Genomic DNA, 19,363 nt, shown 5'->3' on the forward strand with positions numbered 1-19,363 from the left:
TTGAACCTTCGCCCCAGAGGTCCTGAGTGCTCTGGAGCAGGTTTTCATCAAGGATCTCTCTGTACTTTGCTCCGTTCATCTTTGCCTCGATTCCTGACTAGTCTCCCAGTCCCTGCCGCTGAAAAACATCCCCACAGCATGATGCTGCCACCACCATGCTTCACCGTAGGGATGGTGCCAGGTTTCCTCCAGACGTGACGCTTGGCATTCAGACCAAAGAGTTCAATCTTGGTTTCATCAGAACAGAGAATCTTGTTTCTGATGGTCTGAGAGTGTTTAGGTGCCTTTTGGCAAACTCCAAGCGGGCTGTCATGTGCCTTTTACTGAGGAGTGGCTTCCGTCTGGTCACTCTACCATAAAGGCCTGATTGGTGGAGTGCTGCCGAGATTGTTGTCCTTCTGAAAGGTTCTCCCATCTCAACAGAGGAACTCTAGAGCTCTGTCAGAGTGACCACCGGGTTCTTGGTCACCTCCCTGACCAAGGCCCTTCTACCCCGATTGCTCAGTTTGGCCGGGCGGCCAGCTCTAGGAAGAGTCTTGGTGATTCCAAACTTCTTCCATTTAACAATGGTGGGGGCCACTGTGTTCTTGGGGACCTTCAATATTGCAGACATTTTTTGGTACCCTTCCCCAGATCTGTGCCTCGACACAATCCTGTCTCGGAGCTCTACGGACAATTCCTTCTACCTCATGGCTTGGTTTTTGCTCTGACATGCACTATCTACTGTGGGACCTTATATAGACAGGTGTGCGCCTTTCCAAATCATGTCCAATCAATTGAATTTACCACAGGTGGACTCCAAGTTGTAGAAACATCTCAAGGATCAATGGAAACAGGATGCACCTGAGCTCAATTTCGAGTCTCATAGAAAAGGGTCTGAATACTTATGTAAACAAGGTATTTTTTTTATTTTTTATTATATATACACATTAGCGAAAATTTCTAAAAATCATTATGGGGTACTGTGTGTAGATTGCTGAGGATAAATATATATTTTTAATCCATTTTAGAATAAGTCTAACATAACAAAATGTGGAAAAAGTAATTGTATGTGTGGGGTACAGAGATGAGGTAGTCATTCAAAAATCATGTTAAACCCTATTATTGCACACAGAGTGAGCCCATGCAACTTATTATGTGACTTCTGAAGCTTTGTACTATAACAAAGGGTTTGAAGACTTATTGATTCAAGTCATTTCAACTATAATTCCACTTTGACATGATGGGTTACTAAGTGTAGGCCAGTGACACAAACTCTCAATGTAATCACTTTTAAATGTAGGCTGTAACACAACAAAATGTGGAAAATGTCAACTGGTTTGAATACTTTCTGAAGGCACTGTGTATATGCATAGGGCTAAATTTGGATGTTTCTTACAGATGAAATATGAAAAAAATATGCATAACCAATTGAAAGGGAACAGTTTCAAACGGCATTTTCTTCTATTTTCTTCTAAAGCAGCATAACATTCCCATCTTTCCTCATTTTACTTTTATAAAATGTAAAAATAAGCAAATCACATATATCTGCCTCAATAGAGAAATCTGGACACATATTAAACATTTAGAACCTATTTTGGAAATAGAGATACTACATGCTGCTAAATTATTCATAGGGTGTCCACTTTCAGGTAAAAATGAGAATGAGCCTTTTGAACTAGATCCTTTATGGAGGTGAGATGAGCTAAGATTTATTTTAGTTAAAAACAGGTCTGACAAAGTACTACCTTGTTCTGTTACTAATAAATGATGCAAGATATTGAAGATAATAGTGCCATGATGCATTTTCTACCTCAATGTTTAAACAAAGTTGGGATCCTTAACGTTAAGAAAAATCCCTAACCGAAATATTCTGTTTTTAAATCACAGTGCAGTTATCACAAAACATAGTATTTTCTGTGTTATACAGTGGGGAGAACAAGTATTTGATACACTGCCGATTATGCAGGTTTTCCTACTTACAAAGCATGTAGAGGTCTGTAATTTGTATCATAGGTACACTTCAACTGTGAGAGACAGAATCTAAAACAAAAATCCAGAAAATCACATTGTATGATTTTTAAGTAATTAATTTGCATTTTATTGCATGACATAAGTATTTGATACATCAGAAAAGCAGAACTTAATATTTGGTACAGAAACCTTTGTTTGCAATTACAGAGATCGTTCGTTTCCTGTAGGTCTTGACCAGGTTTGCACACACTGCAGCAGGGATTTTGGCCCACTCCTCCATACAGACCTTCAGGTTTCGGGGCTGTCGCTGGGCAATACGGACTTTCAGCTCCCACCACAGATTTTCTATTGGGTTCAGGTCTGGAGACTGGCTAGGCCACTCCAGGACCTTGAGATGCTTCTTACGGAGCCACTCCTTAGTTGCCCTGGCTGTGTGTTTCGGGTCGTTGTCATGCTGGAAGACCCAGCCACGACCCATCTTCAATGCTCTTACTGAGGGAAGGAGGTTGTTGGCCAAGATCTCGCGATACATGGCCCCATCCATCCTCCCCTCAATACGGTGCAGTCGTCCTGTCCCCTTTGCAGAAATGCATCCCCAAAGAATGATGTTTCCACCTAAATGCTTCACGGTTGGGATGGTGTTCTTGGGGTTGTACTCATCCTTCTTCTTCCTCCAAACACGGCGAGTGGAGTTTAGACCAAAAAGCTCTATTTTTGTCTCATCAGACCACATGACATTCTCCCATTCCTCCTCTGGATCATCCAGATGGTCATTGGCAAACTTCAGACGGGCCTGGACATGCGCTGGCTTGAGTAGGGGGACCTTGCGTGCGCTGCAGGATTTTAATCCATGACGGCGTAGTGTGTTACTAATGGTTTTCTTTGAGACTGTGGTCCCAGCTCTCTTCAGGTCATTGACCAGGTCCTGCCGTGTAGTTCTGGGCTGATCCCTCACCTTCCTCATGATCATTGATGCCCCACGAGGTGAGAACTTGCATGGAACCCCAGACCGAAGGTGATTGACCGTCATCTTGAACTTCTTCCATTTTCTAATAATTGCGCCAACAGTTGTTGCCTTCTCACCAAGCTACTTGCCTATTGTCCTGTAGCCCATCCCAGCCTTGTGCAGGTCTACAATTTCATCCCTGATGTCCTTAAACAGCTCTCTGTTCTTGGCCATTGTGGAGAGGTTGGAGTCTGTTTGATTGAGTGTGTGGACAGGTGTCTTTTATACAGGTAACGAGTTCAAACAGGTGCAGTTAATACAGGTAATGAGTGGAGAACAGGAGGGCTTCTTAAAGAAAAACAAACAGGTCTGTGAGAGCCGGAATTCTTACTGGTTGGTAGGTGATCAAATACTTATGTCATGCAATAAAATGCAAATTAAATACTTACAAATCATACAATGTGATTTTCTGGATTTTTGTTTTAGATTCCGTCTCTCACAGTTGAAGTGTACCTATGATAAAAATTACAGACCTCTACATGCTTTGTAAGTAGGAAAACCTGCAAAATTGGCAGTGTATCAAATACTTGTTCTCCCCACTGTAGCTGATTGGCTATAAAGGTCTGGGAAAGTTGTGTAATTCAAATAAAACCAGAGGAAGAGGTGAACTTTAGGCTACTTGGTGAATTTGTAAGGCATGCAAGACAAGACATTGCAAGATGCAGATTACCAAAACATATGAGCACGTTTCTGCCTGCCGCTCCTCTCTCTCCCTTGAGCTGGCCTGCCTGCTCTGTCTCTTCGCTAATGATGCAAGTGTGTGTTCAATCTTCAGTCTGTTGTGTGTAGAATATCATAGCCTATTCATATCACCGATGTCGCCAGGATACAGAGGTATCTTCGGGCCAGTCTTTCGAGCACGGGGTAGCCTAGTCTTAGTTTTTTGCCTCATAATATGACATTACAGTAGGCTACCGGTAGCCTTTATCGATAACCCTTTTCAGACATAATGGAATGCGGCCCTTTGAAAGCGCCTTGTCTACGGCATGTTTGTTTGTCTGTCTGTTAGGGTAGGCTACACTATGGATTTTTAAATGCCGACACGAAACCTTCTCTGGAGATATGAACAGGCATTTTAATTGTCTGTAAAGGAATGGGGTTTCTGAAGCGGAACTAACGTCCATCACTCTGCAACCAGAACTGTCAATCAAATAATCTTGAGCTCCTGTGCGCATACCAATCTCTCAACAAAAAAAAAGTACTTTAAAGTTTGTTAAATACAGTGACTTACCAAGATACTTAGTAGAAATAAAAGATCTAGCTACCATACCATAAAAAACAGCATAAAAAAACTACACAGCAGCACATCAATCAGCTACGTTTATTGTTGTTAGGGAAAAAAATACAGAACATTTTATGCTAGAGCAGAATTCTACTGTCACTTTTTTTATTTGTCTGAAAAGTTACCAATTGTCACTATTGACATATTACTGTAGCTGCGTTCTGTCTGTAAATGATTGCGGTAGATATAACTTCATTGCCCGGCCATAGCGGTCATTCATACATAATAGGACCATTATTCTGCATTGTAAATTGACGTGGAATGTTACGATTTTTTTCTTATCATTTGAACGGAAAACCGATACAAAAAAATTGCTGTTTAAACGTTAAGCAAAATTGTCCATTTGTCAGACCCCTAGTCTAAAGGCAACATGGTCAGCAGTAGGGGGAAATATGTATTAGCCTAGTTTCTGACTCGGCTGTATTAGATTTACAACATTACAGTCAAAACGTTTCAATACAATCTTAAAATAATTTAATGATTCCTCTCTGGTGGATGTTCTAAAATGTATGGAATGGGTCGTGCAGAAAACAGTACGAGGTCATACAATGTATGCTGCATGTTACTTTATATCACCCATTTGTTGTGGTAGGCACATGTAGGTCCTGTAACTAACAAAGATTAAGGAAATAGTGGAATACCATGTCATGTCTACAGGAAATAATCATGAGTAGAAAACAATTAGTCAAAAAGGCAGACAATGACGGGCCAACAACTCTCTAAACACGAAGCTGTTCATTAATTTCATTTCCCTGAACTAATATAGAGACAAACAAACGCATGGTTGGTAGGGAGAAAACAAAGAGAGGGAAACCTAAAAACACATGTCAAGATCCTATGTATGGTCTATGTAACCCTCAGTGTTAAATTATGCAAGTTATTTGATACTTCACCATGAATGGCGACTGCTCTAGGCCAATATACTATTTTTGATGTGCCATGCCATTCTGACGTATGACCTGACACTATTTCCTTATCTGCTTGTTCTTATTGTTAGGAATACAGTGCCTTCAGAAAGCATTCACACCCCTTGACTTGTTCCACTGTTACAGCCTGAATTTAAAATTGATAAAATTGAGATTTGTCACTGGCCTACACTCAATACCCCATAATGTCGAAGTGGATTATGTTTTTAGAATTATTTACAAATTAATAAAAAATGAAAAGCTGAAATGTCTTGAGTCAATAAGTATTCAACCCCTTTGTTATGGCAAGACTAAATAAGTTCAGGAGTAAAAATCTGCTTAACAAGTCACATAATAAGTTGCATGGACTCAATCAGTGTGCAGTAATAGTGTTTAACATGATTTTTGAATGACTACCTCATCTCTGTACCACACACATACAATTAGCTGTAAGGTCCCATAGTCGAGCACTGAATTTAAAACAGAGATTCAACCATAAAGACCAGGGATGTTTTCCAATGCCACACAAAGAAGGGCACCTACTGGTAGATTGAAAAAAATAAAATAAAAAAGCAGACACTGAATATCCCTTTGAGCATTGGGAAGTTAGTAATTACACTTTGGATGGTGTATCAATAAACCCAGTCAAATCAAATCAAATGTTATTTGTCACGTGCCGAACACAACAGGTGTAGACCTTACCGTGAAATGCTTATTTACAAGCCCTTAACCAACAATGCAGTTAAGAAAATAGAGTTATTTACTAAATAAACTAAAGTAAAAAATAAATAAAAGTAACACAATAAACAATAATGAGGCTATATACACTACAAAGATACAGGCATCCTTCCTAACTCAGTTGCCAAAGAGGAAGGAAACCAATCAGTGATTTCACCATGAGGCCAACGGTGACTTTAAAAGAGTTACAGAGTTTAATGGCTGTGATAGGAGAAAACTAAGGATGGATCAACAACATTGTAGTTACTCCACAATACTAACCTAATTGGAAGCCTGTAGAGAATAAAACATATTCCAAAACATCCATCATGTTTGCAACAAGGCACTAAAGTGATACTGCCAAATAATTGTCAAAAGCAATTAACTTTTGGGACAAATCCAATACAACACATTACTGAGTACTACTCTCCATATTTTCAAGCATAATGATGGCTGCATCATGTTATGAGTATGCTTGTAATAGCTAAGGATTGGGGAGTTTCAGGATAAAAAAGAAACGGAATGGAGCTAAGCACAGGCAAAATCCTAGAGGAAAACCTGGTTCAGTCTGCTTTCCAACAGACACTTGGAGATGAACTCACCTTTCAGCAGGACAATAACCTAAAACACAATGCCAAATCTATACTGGAGTTGCTTACCAAGAAGACAGTGAATGTTCTCGAGTGGCCGAGTTACAGTTTTGACTTACATCTACTTGAAAATCTATGGCAAGACATGAAAATGGTTGTCTAAGCAATGATCAACAACCAACTTGACAGAACTTGAAGAATTTAGAAAATAATAAAATGGGCAAATATTGTACAATCCAGCTGTGGAAATCTCTTAGAGACTTTCACAGCTGTAATCAATGCCAAAGGTGATTCTAACATGTATTGGCTCAGGGGTGTGAATGCTTATGTAAATTCGATATTTCTGCATTTCATTTTCACTGTAATTATGGGGTATTATATGTAGATGGTTAATAAAAAAAAAATATTTAATCCATTTTGAATTCAGGCTGTAACAAAATGTGGAATAAGTGAAGGAAATAAATACTTTCTAAAGACACTGTAGATAGTTCTGAAGACATATTGATTGAGGAAACAACTTGGGTCTCAGTGCCGGGGCCTTAGATCACAAGGACATCAAACTGATGAGCACACAAACTGTACACACACACACATCCCAAACACAAACTAAACTATAAAAAGCCAAGTCCTTTCTAGTGGAGGTTTGATATAATTTCAGCTCTTTTGCGGCTTGCTTGTTCCCTCGTTGCAACTGGTTGATTTATTGTAACTTATGTTGACTTACTGTAACTCATGTTGACTTATTGTAAGTCATACTGTTACTCCTCCGTGCTAGAAAGGGACAGAAACACAGTGGCATCAATAACAAACATGTGCTTAACCCTTAATTAAGAGTCCTTAACAAATTCCTTTGGCATGTAAAGAGGCAGCGTTTATTGATGAAACATTCCCCTGAGGGTGACACACAACTACCACTAACAAGGAGTACAGGTGTGAAGGCAAGCCCAAGATAAATTGTACACATACCATTACTTTGAGCAGTAAAATCACAAAGCTTGATACAAGTATCAAAAGTCATTAGCAAGGTGTGCCTCTGTATAAAGACGAGTCATTGGGAATGAAAGGCTGTTAGATACAAAGCCGCTCCCTTCTTTGCTCTTTCAGACAGTGCGAAAAATAAACTTTCAACACCTGACAAAGAAACGAGACAGAGCAGAACCAACAAGAGTGAGAGTGAGAGAGTGGGAGAGAGAGAAGAGGAGAGAGAAAGAGAGAGATGGAGAGGTGGGGGGAAGAAACCGGGGTGGGGAAGGTCCTCCGCCCAGAGGGTTGGAGGGGGGTCAGTGACTGTGAGCACAACCACAAAAGGGGAGGGCACACGTCAAAAATATTTAAGATGCACCAGCCACAGCAGTGCTTTACTGAGGAGCAAAGAGCCTGAGCAAACAGTTGGCCAAAGAGAGCTTCACTTCAACCAGTCAGGACTTTGATTCCTAACTCAATCGAACCAATCCTGCTCACTTAGTCTCTTCAGGACCTCCTGCACCTCTAAAGAATCAGACTGGACCAGGACAGCTTGTATTCAAGGAGAGCAAGACAAGAGAAAATAGTACTTCACATAGGTGCAAGTATCCATTTTTTAAAACATAGAAAATGGTAAAGATGTCTTTGCGGACGGTGGCTCTGAGTGTCACCCTGCTGCTGGTGCTGACAGAAGCGTGGGCGCAGAACCCAAGGAAGAGACTGGCGCCACCCAAGTCTCCAAAGGCGCAGTGCTGCGATGAGGTGCGCTCCCTGAAGGTGCAGGTGGCCAACCTAACCAGCCTCCTGGAGGAGCTGAACCGCAAGCAGGAGGCAGACTTGATGAACGTAGTGAGGCAGATGATGGAGCTGGATAAGCAGAACCGGCAGCAGGAGGCCCGCGTCACAGAGGCCGAGAGCAAGTATTCCGAGATCAACAACCGGGTGGAGATCATGCAGCTACAAGCCGCCCAGTCTGCCACTCAGACCTCGTCAGGTAAGAACTTTCCTTGTGGCTGTGTCCCAGGTTCTTGGGCCAGGGAATGTGTTCATTGCTCCTCAGCAACAAAGAAGTAAAGATAAATTAAACACTGCTTTAGTGTGAATTTAAAATGTAGTGCTGTTTTCATTCCTTCACTATTTTTCAACTTCAGTGAATGTGATTCTCACCCCCCCCACCAAAAAAAAGCTAGATTAAGGCATCAAAAACTGTTTGAAATCAAATAATTAGTAGGAATAAAACACAAAAGGTTTTCTGGTGAAAATAATAGCCTTTGAGTAGTAGAATGCAGTAGTACAGTAGTGACTGACAAATGGCCAGGGTGGATATCTGTCCAGCTCCACATGGCAGACCCAGTTCAGTTTAGACCCAAACGATACTTCTCTCTCTATTGCGCTTGCCTGCTCAGCATCTTCTGCCAGATGCTCAGCATCTTCTGCCAGATGCTCTCCACAGGTGTGAAAATCATATCACTGGCTGCCATACATTACACACTGCCATAAATATTCATAGCACACACCTAACGTCAGACACACAGGAAATTTGGTTCGTCTTAAAGTTTTTTTTCCCTACACTTTATGACATCAGTCAGTCTGCAGTCAGAAAACAATCCACTTAAAAATACCCCTTACAGAGATACGACTATTCGTTTCAAAAATCATTAAACAACCAACCAAAATGTGTTCTATTACGTTGGTATGTAGGGTGTTGTTGTTTGTCAAAAATTAAGGAATTCAGAATACACAAACATTTTCATTTACAGGACACTAAACATATTTTTTGACATTGAAAACTATAAATAGCCATGGGCGCTCCGAATCTTGGGCACTGGACAGCTGCCATCACTTGGTGATAATGGAGATTATAGTGCACAAACTTGTCTGGGCGTCTCATGGTAGCCAAATGCCATAATTTGAACACTTTAGTGTCCTGTCTGCACGAAGTCTGTCAATAAAGACCACCTCCATCAAAGCCAATTGTTTCCATCAGTCATCTGAACTTAACCAAACCACTCATCACTGTGGGGAGATTTAACCAGGCATGTAGCAGTGTATTCTTTTGATACCCTATTAGCCAGTCTTAGCAGTGTTACTTTTATGATGCAGGCACGGTAAACAGAGAGGAGCTTTATAAAGACTCTGCAAATTACAGAGACACTGTGCAGACGGGGAAGCAGAGCAGGAAGAAAAGCAAAGATTAGAGTGGCGTTTCCACTCCAGCCTCCAGCCATGAAAACACTTTAGCCCCTTTTTGATGCATTGGATCCATTTCTCCCCAGTGATCTCAGAGCACCACTAATGGCATCACCATGCCGTCACATGAACAATGGAGGGAACTATGCAAAGTCTTTGACTTCTCTGCCAGACATCTATTCCCATGATTCAGTCAATTTGCATTTTTTAAACCCACCATGAAACGGCATCTGGTTTGGCCATCTCTAATAACATAACCTTTTATTTTATAGATGCCATCTATGACTGCGCATCCCTGTACACCAAGAACTACAAGATCTCCGGGGAGTACAAACTGCCTGCAGATGACTTCCTGGGGACCCCTGAGATAGACGTAAGTGATAAACCCTGTAACTGCAAACAAGTTTTAGGTTCACAGATCCCTGCTACATTGTAGTCTCTGTAGAATGCCATGAATGTGTCAGACTTTTCACAGACTTGTTGGGGTAGGTTGTTTACATTTACATTTTAGTCATTTAGCATACACTCTTATCCAGAGCAACTTACAGTAGTGAGTACATACATTTTCGTACTGGTACCCCGTGGGAATCGAACCCACAACCCTGGCATTGCAAGCGCCATGCTCTACCAACTGAGCCACATGTTTATCCTGTGCTGTTGGTTTCAGGTATTCTGTGATATGGACAGCAATGGCGGTGGATGGACGATCATCCAGAGACGCAAGGTGGGCCTGACCTCCTTCAACCGCGACTGGAAACAGTACAAGAACGGCTTTGGCACCATCCGCGGAGACTTCTGGCTGGGCAATGACAACATCTTCCGTCTGACAAGGCAGCCCAGCACACTGAGGATAGAGATGGAGGTACAAAGGACGGCTGAGGGTGGGCCCCCCAAAACAGGCTAGCCGCCCAGACCAGGCCCCAGATATTGAGAGTAGTAAATAGATAACACCTTGGTAAAGCTTTCCATGGTTCTGACACACACCACTCATGGGAAACTGATGTTAGCAGTGGGAGGTTTTATTCAGAGCCAGGAGACTAAAGATAGACCACCCAAAACACAGTAAAAAGAAACCTCATGGGCAATTGGTAAACCTCTTGCTTCACCAAAAGTGATAACATTACTATTTCAACTACAAAGTTCAATATTGTCAGTTGCATAGTTTTACCACAAGCTGTGCTGCAAATATGTAAATCAGGTACTATTTATGTTTTCTGTTCTCCAATGAAGGACTGGGAAGGCCAGACCCGCTTTGCAGAGTACAGCTACTTCACAATGAAAAACGAGTTGAACAGCTACAAACTCTTCATCGCCAACTATAGTGGAAACGCTGGGGACTCTCTGCGCTACCACAACAACACCAACTTCAGCACCAAGGACAAGGACAACGACAAATGTGTGGACGACTGTGCTTCACTACGCAAAGGTACAAAATACTTAACTCGGGTTTAACTCATATAATTTCGATTTTCATAGATTAAGATTGATTCCATGTAAGAATTAATTGGAATCAATTCCTTGAACACCTTTCAATTTCTTTCCAATTACTATTTTAATATTTTCCCCTACAGGTGGTTACTGGTACAACTGTTGCACTGACTCCAACCTGAATGGCGTGTTCTATCGTTATGGCGACCACAGCAAGAACTCAGATGGAATCACTTGGTACGGCTGGCACGGGCCCAACTACTCCCTGAAGAGAGTGGAGATGAAGATCCGGCCACAGAATTTTCAACCATAAATGCTTCTAACTTCAAACCCTGGATGATGTGCATGCTTGCCAAGAGATTTAACAAAGCCTGAGCAACCAAATAGTCTTTCCCCTTGATTGGGGAAAAAAAATACCTTTGTTATTGCCTGGAATATTTCTATGGGTTGAATGTGTAATGCGTTTAACATGTTTGATTGTAAATTGTAGTTAATTTTGTATTTATCGTTGAAATACTATATTTTCTTAAAAGCTTTACAGAAGCCTCTTTACCACTGTTCCGTAACGGTAACTGAATGTTGCTTCCCTCCATAATTTGTCTCAAAGCAATAGAGTATATTTATCAGTCCTAACTCAAGCTGTCTACTAGCCTGTGGTTAAGTTGATTACATGTATTGGGAAAGTATGACAATGCAAAAACATATATGAAGATCCATCGAGTGTTTTGCAATGGGCCTTTGTGAGCTACTGGAAGAGGAACGACCACCCAATGTACTTTCATCAGAAGTACCCGACAGATTTTATTGTGAGAAAACTAACATGTAGATTTTTTGGGAATTGTGTAAAACATGTACAGCTCTATAATTGTGTTGTTTTGTGGGATAGAAAATAAATGTGTATTTTTAAAAAAGGTGTGTTGCTGATGGTAGTCAATGTGGTTTATTCATCTAGCCGTCTGTCTTAGTTCAATGTCATCAAATTATCACAAGTCCCCAATGGTTAGCTGGTACGGTGAAAGAGCAACAGTAGGTTTGAGAAGCAGACAGTTGATCACCCTTATGTTTCTGACCAACAATGACAAAGCCTTTGCCTTCAGCCACCACTGATCCCTGACTCTCAGGTCACACTGACATTCATGCCACAGGTCAAAGGTCACATAGCCAAACTCCAGGAAACAAGACCACACACGTTTCCCACGAATGCCCGTCCAGTCAATGGCCTCTACAGGTATATACCACATTAAAAAAACAATGGCTTTTAAACTACATACCACTGAAATGGTAAGAGTTTATAGTGGAATACCTTCAGCGGGATGCACTGCCTGTGTAGTCCCTTCAAAGAGGAGCTAAGGTCAGGATGGAGGGCATTCCAAATAAAGTGTGGGTGCTTCCATTCCTCACCTTCCCGAGAAAGACTGTGGCGGATGAACAACATTCTTAAAAGTAAGTCCTTGGGAGCTTAGGGACGGTGACAAATTCTGAGGATAATTTAGGATAGATGACAAATGACAGAGCCATGCTCATGTATGCAGAGCTTGTGGCTGCACTAGTCCAAAAAGGTTTCCACTAGCAGCTGCGGAGTAGAGCTTGGGGTCCCAAGGAGAACTGGGAGGTTCCCGTCGGAGTCCTCATTAATCAAGGAACCCTGTGGCCTGGTGTAACCTTTCGGTTGTGTATGTGGAATGACCCTGTGCTAATGGCCGACGTTTCATTTCTTCGACCCGTCCACTGCAAGGCCTGCCGGGGGACTTTTATAGTTCATTTACAGGGTAGCCTAACTTTCTCAAAATGGTACTGCCAAAGCCTCAGCTATTTATATCAAGATATCGTACTGAAGGAGACGTTGGCTTTTGGTCCCTTTGCTGGCGATGTAAAAGAGACAGTATCTTAAAAGTCAAATTAAGGAAATAACTAAATCAATATGCCGTCAAGGAGATATCCAATCATTTTTATAGCCTTTCAGATGCAGCTGCGAAGAAACTATGTATTCCTAAAACATTCAAATATTTCAGTAGAAGGCCGGAAACCATCAATTATAGTAATTGCTCTTATCTTCTACACAACATTTCAGAGTGTATTTCATTTGGATGGATGTCAAGCATTGCACTTCACTTGTATTATTACTGGCATTAAATGGTAGTTAGCAATGGCAGTTAGCAAAGGTAGTTAGCAATGTAATGTATAGGGGCAGCGAGAACTTATTTCCATGGCAAATGAAGAAAAAATGTAATATTATTATATAATTATTACATTTTATCTTGCAATGAGGGAAGCACATCTCAAAACTGCATCTGTGTCGGTTTTAAAGTGTTTAGTGTGGCACTAATAGAACTAACACACCTGTATCTCAACGTTCCGTTAGGTTCTATATTGCTATGCTTCATTCAGAGTGAATAATAATAATAATAATAATAATAATAATAATAATAATATGCCATTTAGCAGACGCTTTTATCCAAAGCGACTTACAGTCATGTGTGCATAAATTTTTACATATGGGTGGTCCCGGGGATCGAACCCACTACCCTGGCGTTACAAGCGCCATGCTCTACCAATTGAGCTACAGAGGACAGGAGTTGGGACGCAAGTCCATCCTATTACGTATTTGTTCCTTTTGAAAACCATTACATAAGCATTGGGCTATGGTTTAAAACGCAAAGTTATTTAAAAAATGTTTTATAGAAACCTGACGGAGGACTGTACAAAATGTAAATAACGCATATGAGAGAGTTAGGACGAGCAGCACTGGATGGGTACTCATCTCACAGTCTGACAGGATAGCTTCTGCTTAAGAGGTTTCAGCCCCTTACATCTGAGCATCCCAGACTTCATTTGAAATTTCATTTGCACGGGCAACATTAAGGCCACGCATTTTCTATAAACAGATGGGCCAGATGCAATGACACTCGGTTCCAGCCACTGCCTTAAGCAATCGAGTTACCGGTCGCACGATCAAACTGTAAATAAATCAGCCCTTTCTTTAAGAGGCCTTTATATTAGCTACCGCACCAGGGGGACTCCGTCCAGACTCCAATCATTAAATTCAAACGAGAAAATGTTTCAATTCAACACAAAATGTTATAAAATTACAGGGAATTTGAATGAAACGTCATGTGAGAACCCAATGACCTCGACTGATTTCTATCAAAATGTATTGCTTTGATCCTCTAATTGTATGAATTTCTTCACCGGAATGTCCAGCTACCAGACAGCAAAAGCGACAAGGAAAAAAACATCCTTCAAAAACATCCTTATCTTAATACCTAAGCCGACGTGATTAAATAGCCTACGTGAAAGCATAGTTTCAATTCAGATTGGTAATTACTTCAAGCAATGATGGAAGAAATGAAAGAAGGATTTTTTAAGTATTCGAACAGGGCCCTAGGCTCACCTACCGTAGTGGTCTAGTGGATTAACCCCAGGTCGCGGCTCCTAAATCATTTTTGCTGCCTCAAAGTCCCTCATGCCTTATTCATACTGTATACCCCAGCATCTGGACGGCTGTGGAGCATCAAAGTCGCTTTCACTTCCTAGGACAGCGTGGATAATGGAAGACTGTGCATTTCCGCTTCTGTGTCTGTAAATGCCTTCCACAGATTTGAAATGCCTAAATGCTAAATAAATGAAGACCCATATGGTCTGAATAGACTACTTTTTGAGATTACTTTTTGCTTACAAATGCCAAAAATCAAAGTTTCACTGCTAGGCCCACCAGCAACTGAGTCCTGATACCTTACACACAGCTTTATCTCTTTACTAAGTACAAAATAAAATCACAAATCCACTGCAAAGGCCAAATGGATATTTGGTGATAGGGAAAGAAATGGAAGACAATCTTCCAAACGTCCTGACTTAAGAATATCATGTAATGGCCCCAGAAATCTCTTACTTCTATATACACCAACCAAAGTGATGGAATAGAACGGGCTGTGTGGTGCACATGAGTCTCATGGGCAAAATGCTAGGTTATTTTATGGGAAATCCTGGAGAGGTGAGAACCAGATGGGGAGATTGAAAGCACTGAGCTGCTGGCTCCCATCATTCATCAAGGCTGGGAGAAATTGAAAACAGGCCCCTGAGAGAACGCTATTCCAGACCACTCGATGGATGAAAGGAGGCAAACGTCCAATTAAATGGCTGGAAAACAGTTCTCTTCATACAATACCAGCGTAAAAAACAAGGGTGAGAGGAGGGATGGAAAAGATGACAGGAGTTCTGAAAGTGCTACCGGATGGGGGACGCATCAACCATTATCTGTGTAATACGTTAGACTCGTTGACTAAAGGACGTTTAACAACCCCTTTATCAGGGGTCGGCCTTGTCTCTAGTGAGGCTTTGTGGTTCACAAATACACTGAACAACACCTAAATAATAGGTCATGGAAGAACTAGCAAAGTGTACGCTCAGAATATTTGTATTGAGGTGGACGCCTGTTCCACTGTGTCCTAACTCAAAACGGACTCCGATTTGAGTAAAGTTAAGTCTGCCAATGCTACAGTGACTAGGCCTAAGCAAGAACCGAAAAAAGCACTTAAGCATTAGCTACAGTCGGTTGTTCAATTCATGGCACACTAATCAAAACATCCCATTACATCAAATCGTAGCAGCCTTCTTTCCAAAATAGCTACCCATCCAGAAATAATCCACTCACCTTTTCCATGCGGAATAAATTCCAAGCGAATATTATCAAGTGTCATCCACAAAATGGACAAAATGTACCAGACGGACATTGTACTTACGTAACCGGTGCGCTCTCTCTCTGTTTACACTTTGTCATCAAGGCAAGTGACAGCTACTTTGAACTACTGGACATCTGGCATCTGTCCTCCCCAGCCATGTGCAATCACACGCATTCCACCAAAACTGACACGGGGGAGCCAAAGAAAATGGCCACTAAAAGCACTGGGTCTTCCATTCGAGCAATTTTTTGGTTAGGCTTCACCAAGTAGAAATCACCCAACACAAGCAAGAGTTATATAACCCAATGGGAACCATAAACCATACAGTAGCTGTACTGCCGCAGTAGCTACCTGTAGAATATCTGAACAATTGATGCTGGCCATAGCCAAATCTGGGAAGCACAGGAAATGTACAATGTGCACCCACCAAATACTCCACCATTCTAAATGGGTTGTGTAGATTAATGTGTTCTCTTAATGACGTTCCTACCTGATGAGGGACTCTAGGATGAGAGGAGAGGCGCCCTTCTGGAACTCCAGCTCTTTGTAGTGGAGGGCCTTGGCGTAGGCACGGCATTTGGCAGCCCTCTCACCCAGCAGAACAATGCCATTGTCGTCTCTCAGAGGCAGAGGACCCTTAAAAGACACAGGACATTCATTAGATGGGTGGATTGATGGAAGGATGGATGCCGTGGCATAGCTCTAAACCAAGGTTCTCCAACTATGGGGTGTGTAGGCCTTTATTCCAGCCATCACCACACATGATTCAGCTAATAAATACCCAGACTGAGGATAGTGATGAGTTGATTATTTGAAATCAGGTGTGTCACTGCTGGGCTGGAACGAAAGCCTGCACACCAAGTAGTTCTCTCCAGGACTGGAGCTGAAGACCTCTGCTATAGTTCGGAGAACGAAGACCTCTGCTCCGAGTATGAACCCACCTTGTCGCTGTGCTCCATGAACTCAGCCAGGTTTAGCAGGGTCTGGGTGACCTCGGCGATGTCCTGGGAGGTGAGGGCCAGTTCAATACTGCGGATCAGCTCATCTTGCTGATCCTCACTCAGCTCAGACCAGCATGACAGAAAGGCTGCGTTGAACAGGTCCCTGACAATGGATGGGAAAGTTAACAACAGCTTAACAACAGTAACTGTACATGCTGATATGCTCGACCTCTGCATATATTTTTGTATATAATTCATTTGTATATAATTCAAGTCTTCAGGGCAAGATATAGGCCTCCTGTTTGTCTTTTTGTGTGTTAACAACTGCAACAGGTATTAAATCACAGTCAGTTTGAAGGACCATAAGTTCATTAGTTCATCATAATAATTATACGTTCTATTCATAGGGTTTTTAGGGGGGTTTATAGAAAAAAAGGGACTTCTTTCAAATTGGACAATTGCTTATAGGTTTCTTTTAGTTAAACCATTTCTAAATGTTCACGGAATGCGGTTGTTAAGCACCTTTGGACAATTGTATGTCGCTTTGAAAGAAAGCATCTGTTAAAAGACCACATTATATTGTTTAGGCTTCAGAAAATAAAAACAGCCCATGGATGCCACACCAAGGCGTGCCCAAGTTATCGCAGCAAAACAAAACATGATCTGGTTTAAGAGTGGAAAAGAGGGTATTTTGATTCAAACTAAACTGCAACTTGACACTTATGAGGACCTCTGCGGTTTACTGAGGACCTCTGTGGGAAAAAACGGGTTGACTGCCTGGTGCTCTGAAGTGTGGTGGAACGTGGAAGAGAGGGATGGATGGAGAGATAGAGGGAGGGAAGGAAGGAAGGAAAGCGGATAGCTATACCTGGCGAGGGGAATGTAGGTTTGGGCCAGAGACCAGCACGAGCGCAGGGCAGGGGAGGACGACTCCTTCAGCAGGACCACGCTCAGGCGCCTCAGCCACTCCAGCCAGTCGTCCTTGGACACCTTCCGAGCGGCGCCCCAGGCCTGTGGTCACCAGGAAAAATTTAAGGAAATCACGTTAATGCACTTCATATGGCAACAGTTGGTGAGGGAAGATGGAAGACGTCTCCATCAGCAGATCTGACAGGTCAGTGTCTGGCACTATGTGTTAGAATGATTAGACGCGCAGAGGCAAAGGTAGTTCAAATTGTTGGCCATTGGCATCTTATAGAAAGGGAAAATTGGCGATTATATCAGTAACACACTTGACTTAATGCCTGGTGAAGTGTATTGGATGAAAACAGAGCACACTGTCAAAGGAAAAACATTTATATATCCACCATAACAGACCCTTTGTTTGAAAAATCACAATCAATGGACCATGAAGTGATTTCATAACGAGTCTCTAAAACCAAAAGCACTACCTGTTTGAGGACAAAAACTAATGTATTACTTGAAATAAGACAACACACAGTGCAGGAAGTGAAATGCCAAGTTATTTATCCTGACCTTCTGCAGGGCTGTGGTGCTGACGTGGAGCTTCTTCATTGGCCCCGCCTCCGCCGGGCCGCTACCGACGTCACCCTGGTTACTGCGCAGCTGTCGATGCTGGAAGATTAAAGGATCCTCTTCCTCCTCCGCCAAAGTGTACCCCTGAGATAAACATGGTTACCATGACACACAAAACACACACACATCAGGGCTTCTAAACATGCGTTGTCCACACTAATTGCATTTCCTTCCTGAAGAGAAGCACACTGTTGACAAGCAACGTGCCTCGATGAATATTCTTCTATTACACCGTCGGCTTGGAATTCTAATTGTTCAAACGTGCCTTCGTGTGTTCCTCACAAAGACTGCCTCCTCTCTATTCTCAACACATTTCATGGCACGTGCTGACAATGTGCGAGAGTTGGACTCAGGACTACTACCACACGATAGGATCATCGTTTTCAGAGTATTCTCTGATTTTTGCATATTGCTCCATATGTTGCCTCACTATTATATATACACTACCGGTCAAACGTTTTAGAACACCTACTCAGTCCAGGATAAGTTCATTAGTTACCAACTTTTGACCGGTAGTGTATATACAGTGCATTCGGGAAGATCCCTTGACTTTTTCCACATTTTGTTACGTTACAACCTTCTTCTAAAATGGATTAAATAGTTTCCCCTCATCAATCTACACACAATACCCCATTATGACAAAGCAAAAAACGTTTTTTTGAAATATTTGCTAATTTATATAAAACAATTAAACTGAAATATCACATTTGCATAAGTATTCAGACCCTTTATTCAGTACTTTGTTGAAGCACCTTTGGCAGCGATTACAGCCTCGAGTCTTCTTGGGTATGACGCTACAAGCTTGGCACACCTGTATTTGGGGAGTTTCTCCCATTCTTCTCTACAGATCCTCTCAAGCCCTGTCAAGTTGGATGGGGAGCATCGCTGCAAAGCTATTTTCAGGTCTCTCCAGAGATGTTCGATCAGGTTCAAGTCCGGACCCTGGCTGGGCCACTCAAGGATATTCAGAGACTTGTCCCAAAGCCACTCCTGCGTTGTCTTGGCTGTGTGCTTAGGGTTGCTGTCCTGTTGGAAGGTGAACATTCTCCCCAGTCTGAGGTCCTGAGTGCTCTGGAGCAGGTTTTCAGCAAGAATCTCTGTACTTTGCTCCGTTCATATTTTCCTCGATCCTGACTAGTCTCCCAGTCCCTGCCGCTGACAAACATCCCCACA

At 42.0% G+C, this 19,363-nt stretch overlaps 2 protein-coding genes across 3 annotated transcripts in view; one reads left to right on the top strand and one right to left on the bottom strand.

Annotated features, from left to right (window-relative positions):
• Positions 1-19,363, bottom strand: part of mtor (mechanistic target of rapamycin kinase) — a 155,283-nt gene that overhangs the window by 106,619 nt on the left and 29,301 nt on the right. For both annotated transcript variants that reach the window (XM_084184822.1, XM_084184821.1), the window contains exons 25-28: positions 18,131-18,274; positions 17,523-17,665; positions 16,655-16,817; positions 16,204-16,349 (exon numbers count right to left, since the gene is read on the bottom strand). In XM_084184822.1, the coding sequence (XP_084040948.1) occupies positions 16,204-16,349; positions 16,655-16,817; positions 17,523-17,665; positions 18,131-18,274 (596 nt within the window). The remainder of the gene's footprint in view (positions 1-16,203; positions 16,350-16,654; positions 16,818-17,522; positions 17,666-18,130; positions 18,275-19,363) is intronic.
• Positions 7,603-11,956, top strand: LOC311147969 (angiopoietin-related protein 7-like). Its single transcript, XM_084184834.1, has 5 exons — positions 7,603-8,410; positions 9,879-9,979; positions 10,274-10,468; positions 10,837-11,032; positions 11,178-11,956. Exons 1-5 carry the CDS (start codon positions 8,047-8,049, stop codon positions 11,345-11,347), a joined length of 1,026 nt encoding a protein of 341 aa, XP_084040960.1. The 5' UTR covers positions 7,603-8,046; the 3' UTR covers positions 11,348-11,956.

This window comes from Coregonus lavaretus (assembly GCF_964263955.1).
Source record: "Coregonus lavaretus genome assembly, chromosome: 20".
Taxonomy (NCBI): Eukaryota; Metazoa; Chordata; class Actinopteri; order Salmoniformes; family Salmonidae; genus Coregonus; species Coregonus lavaretus.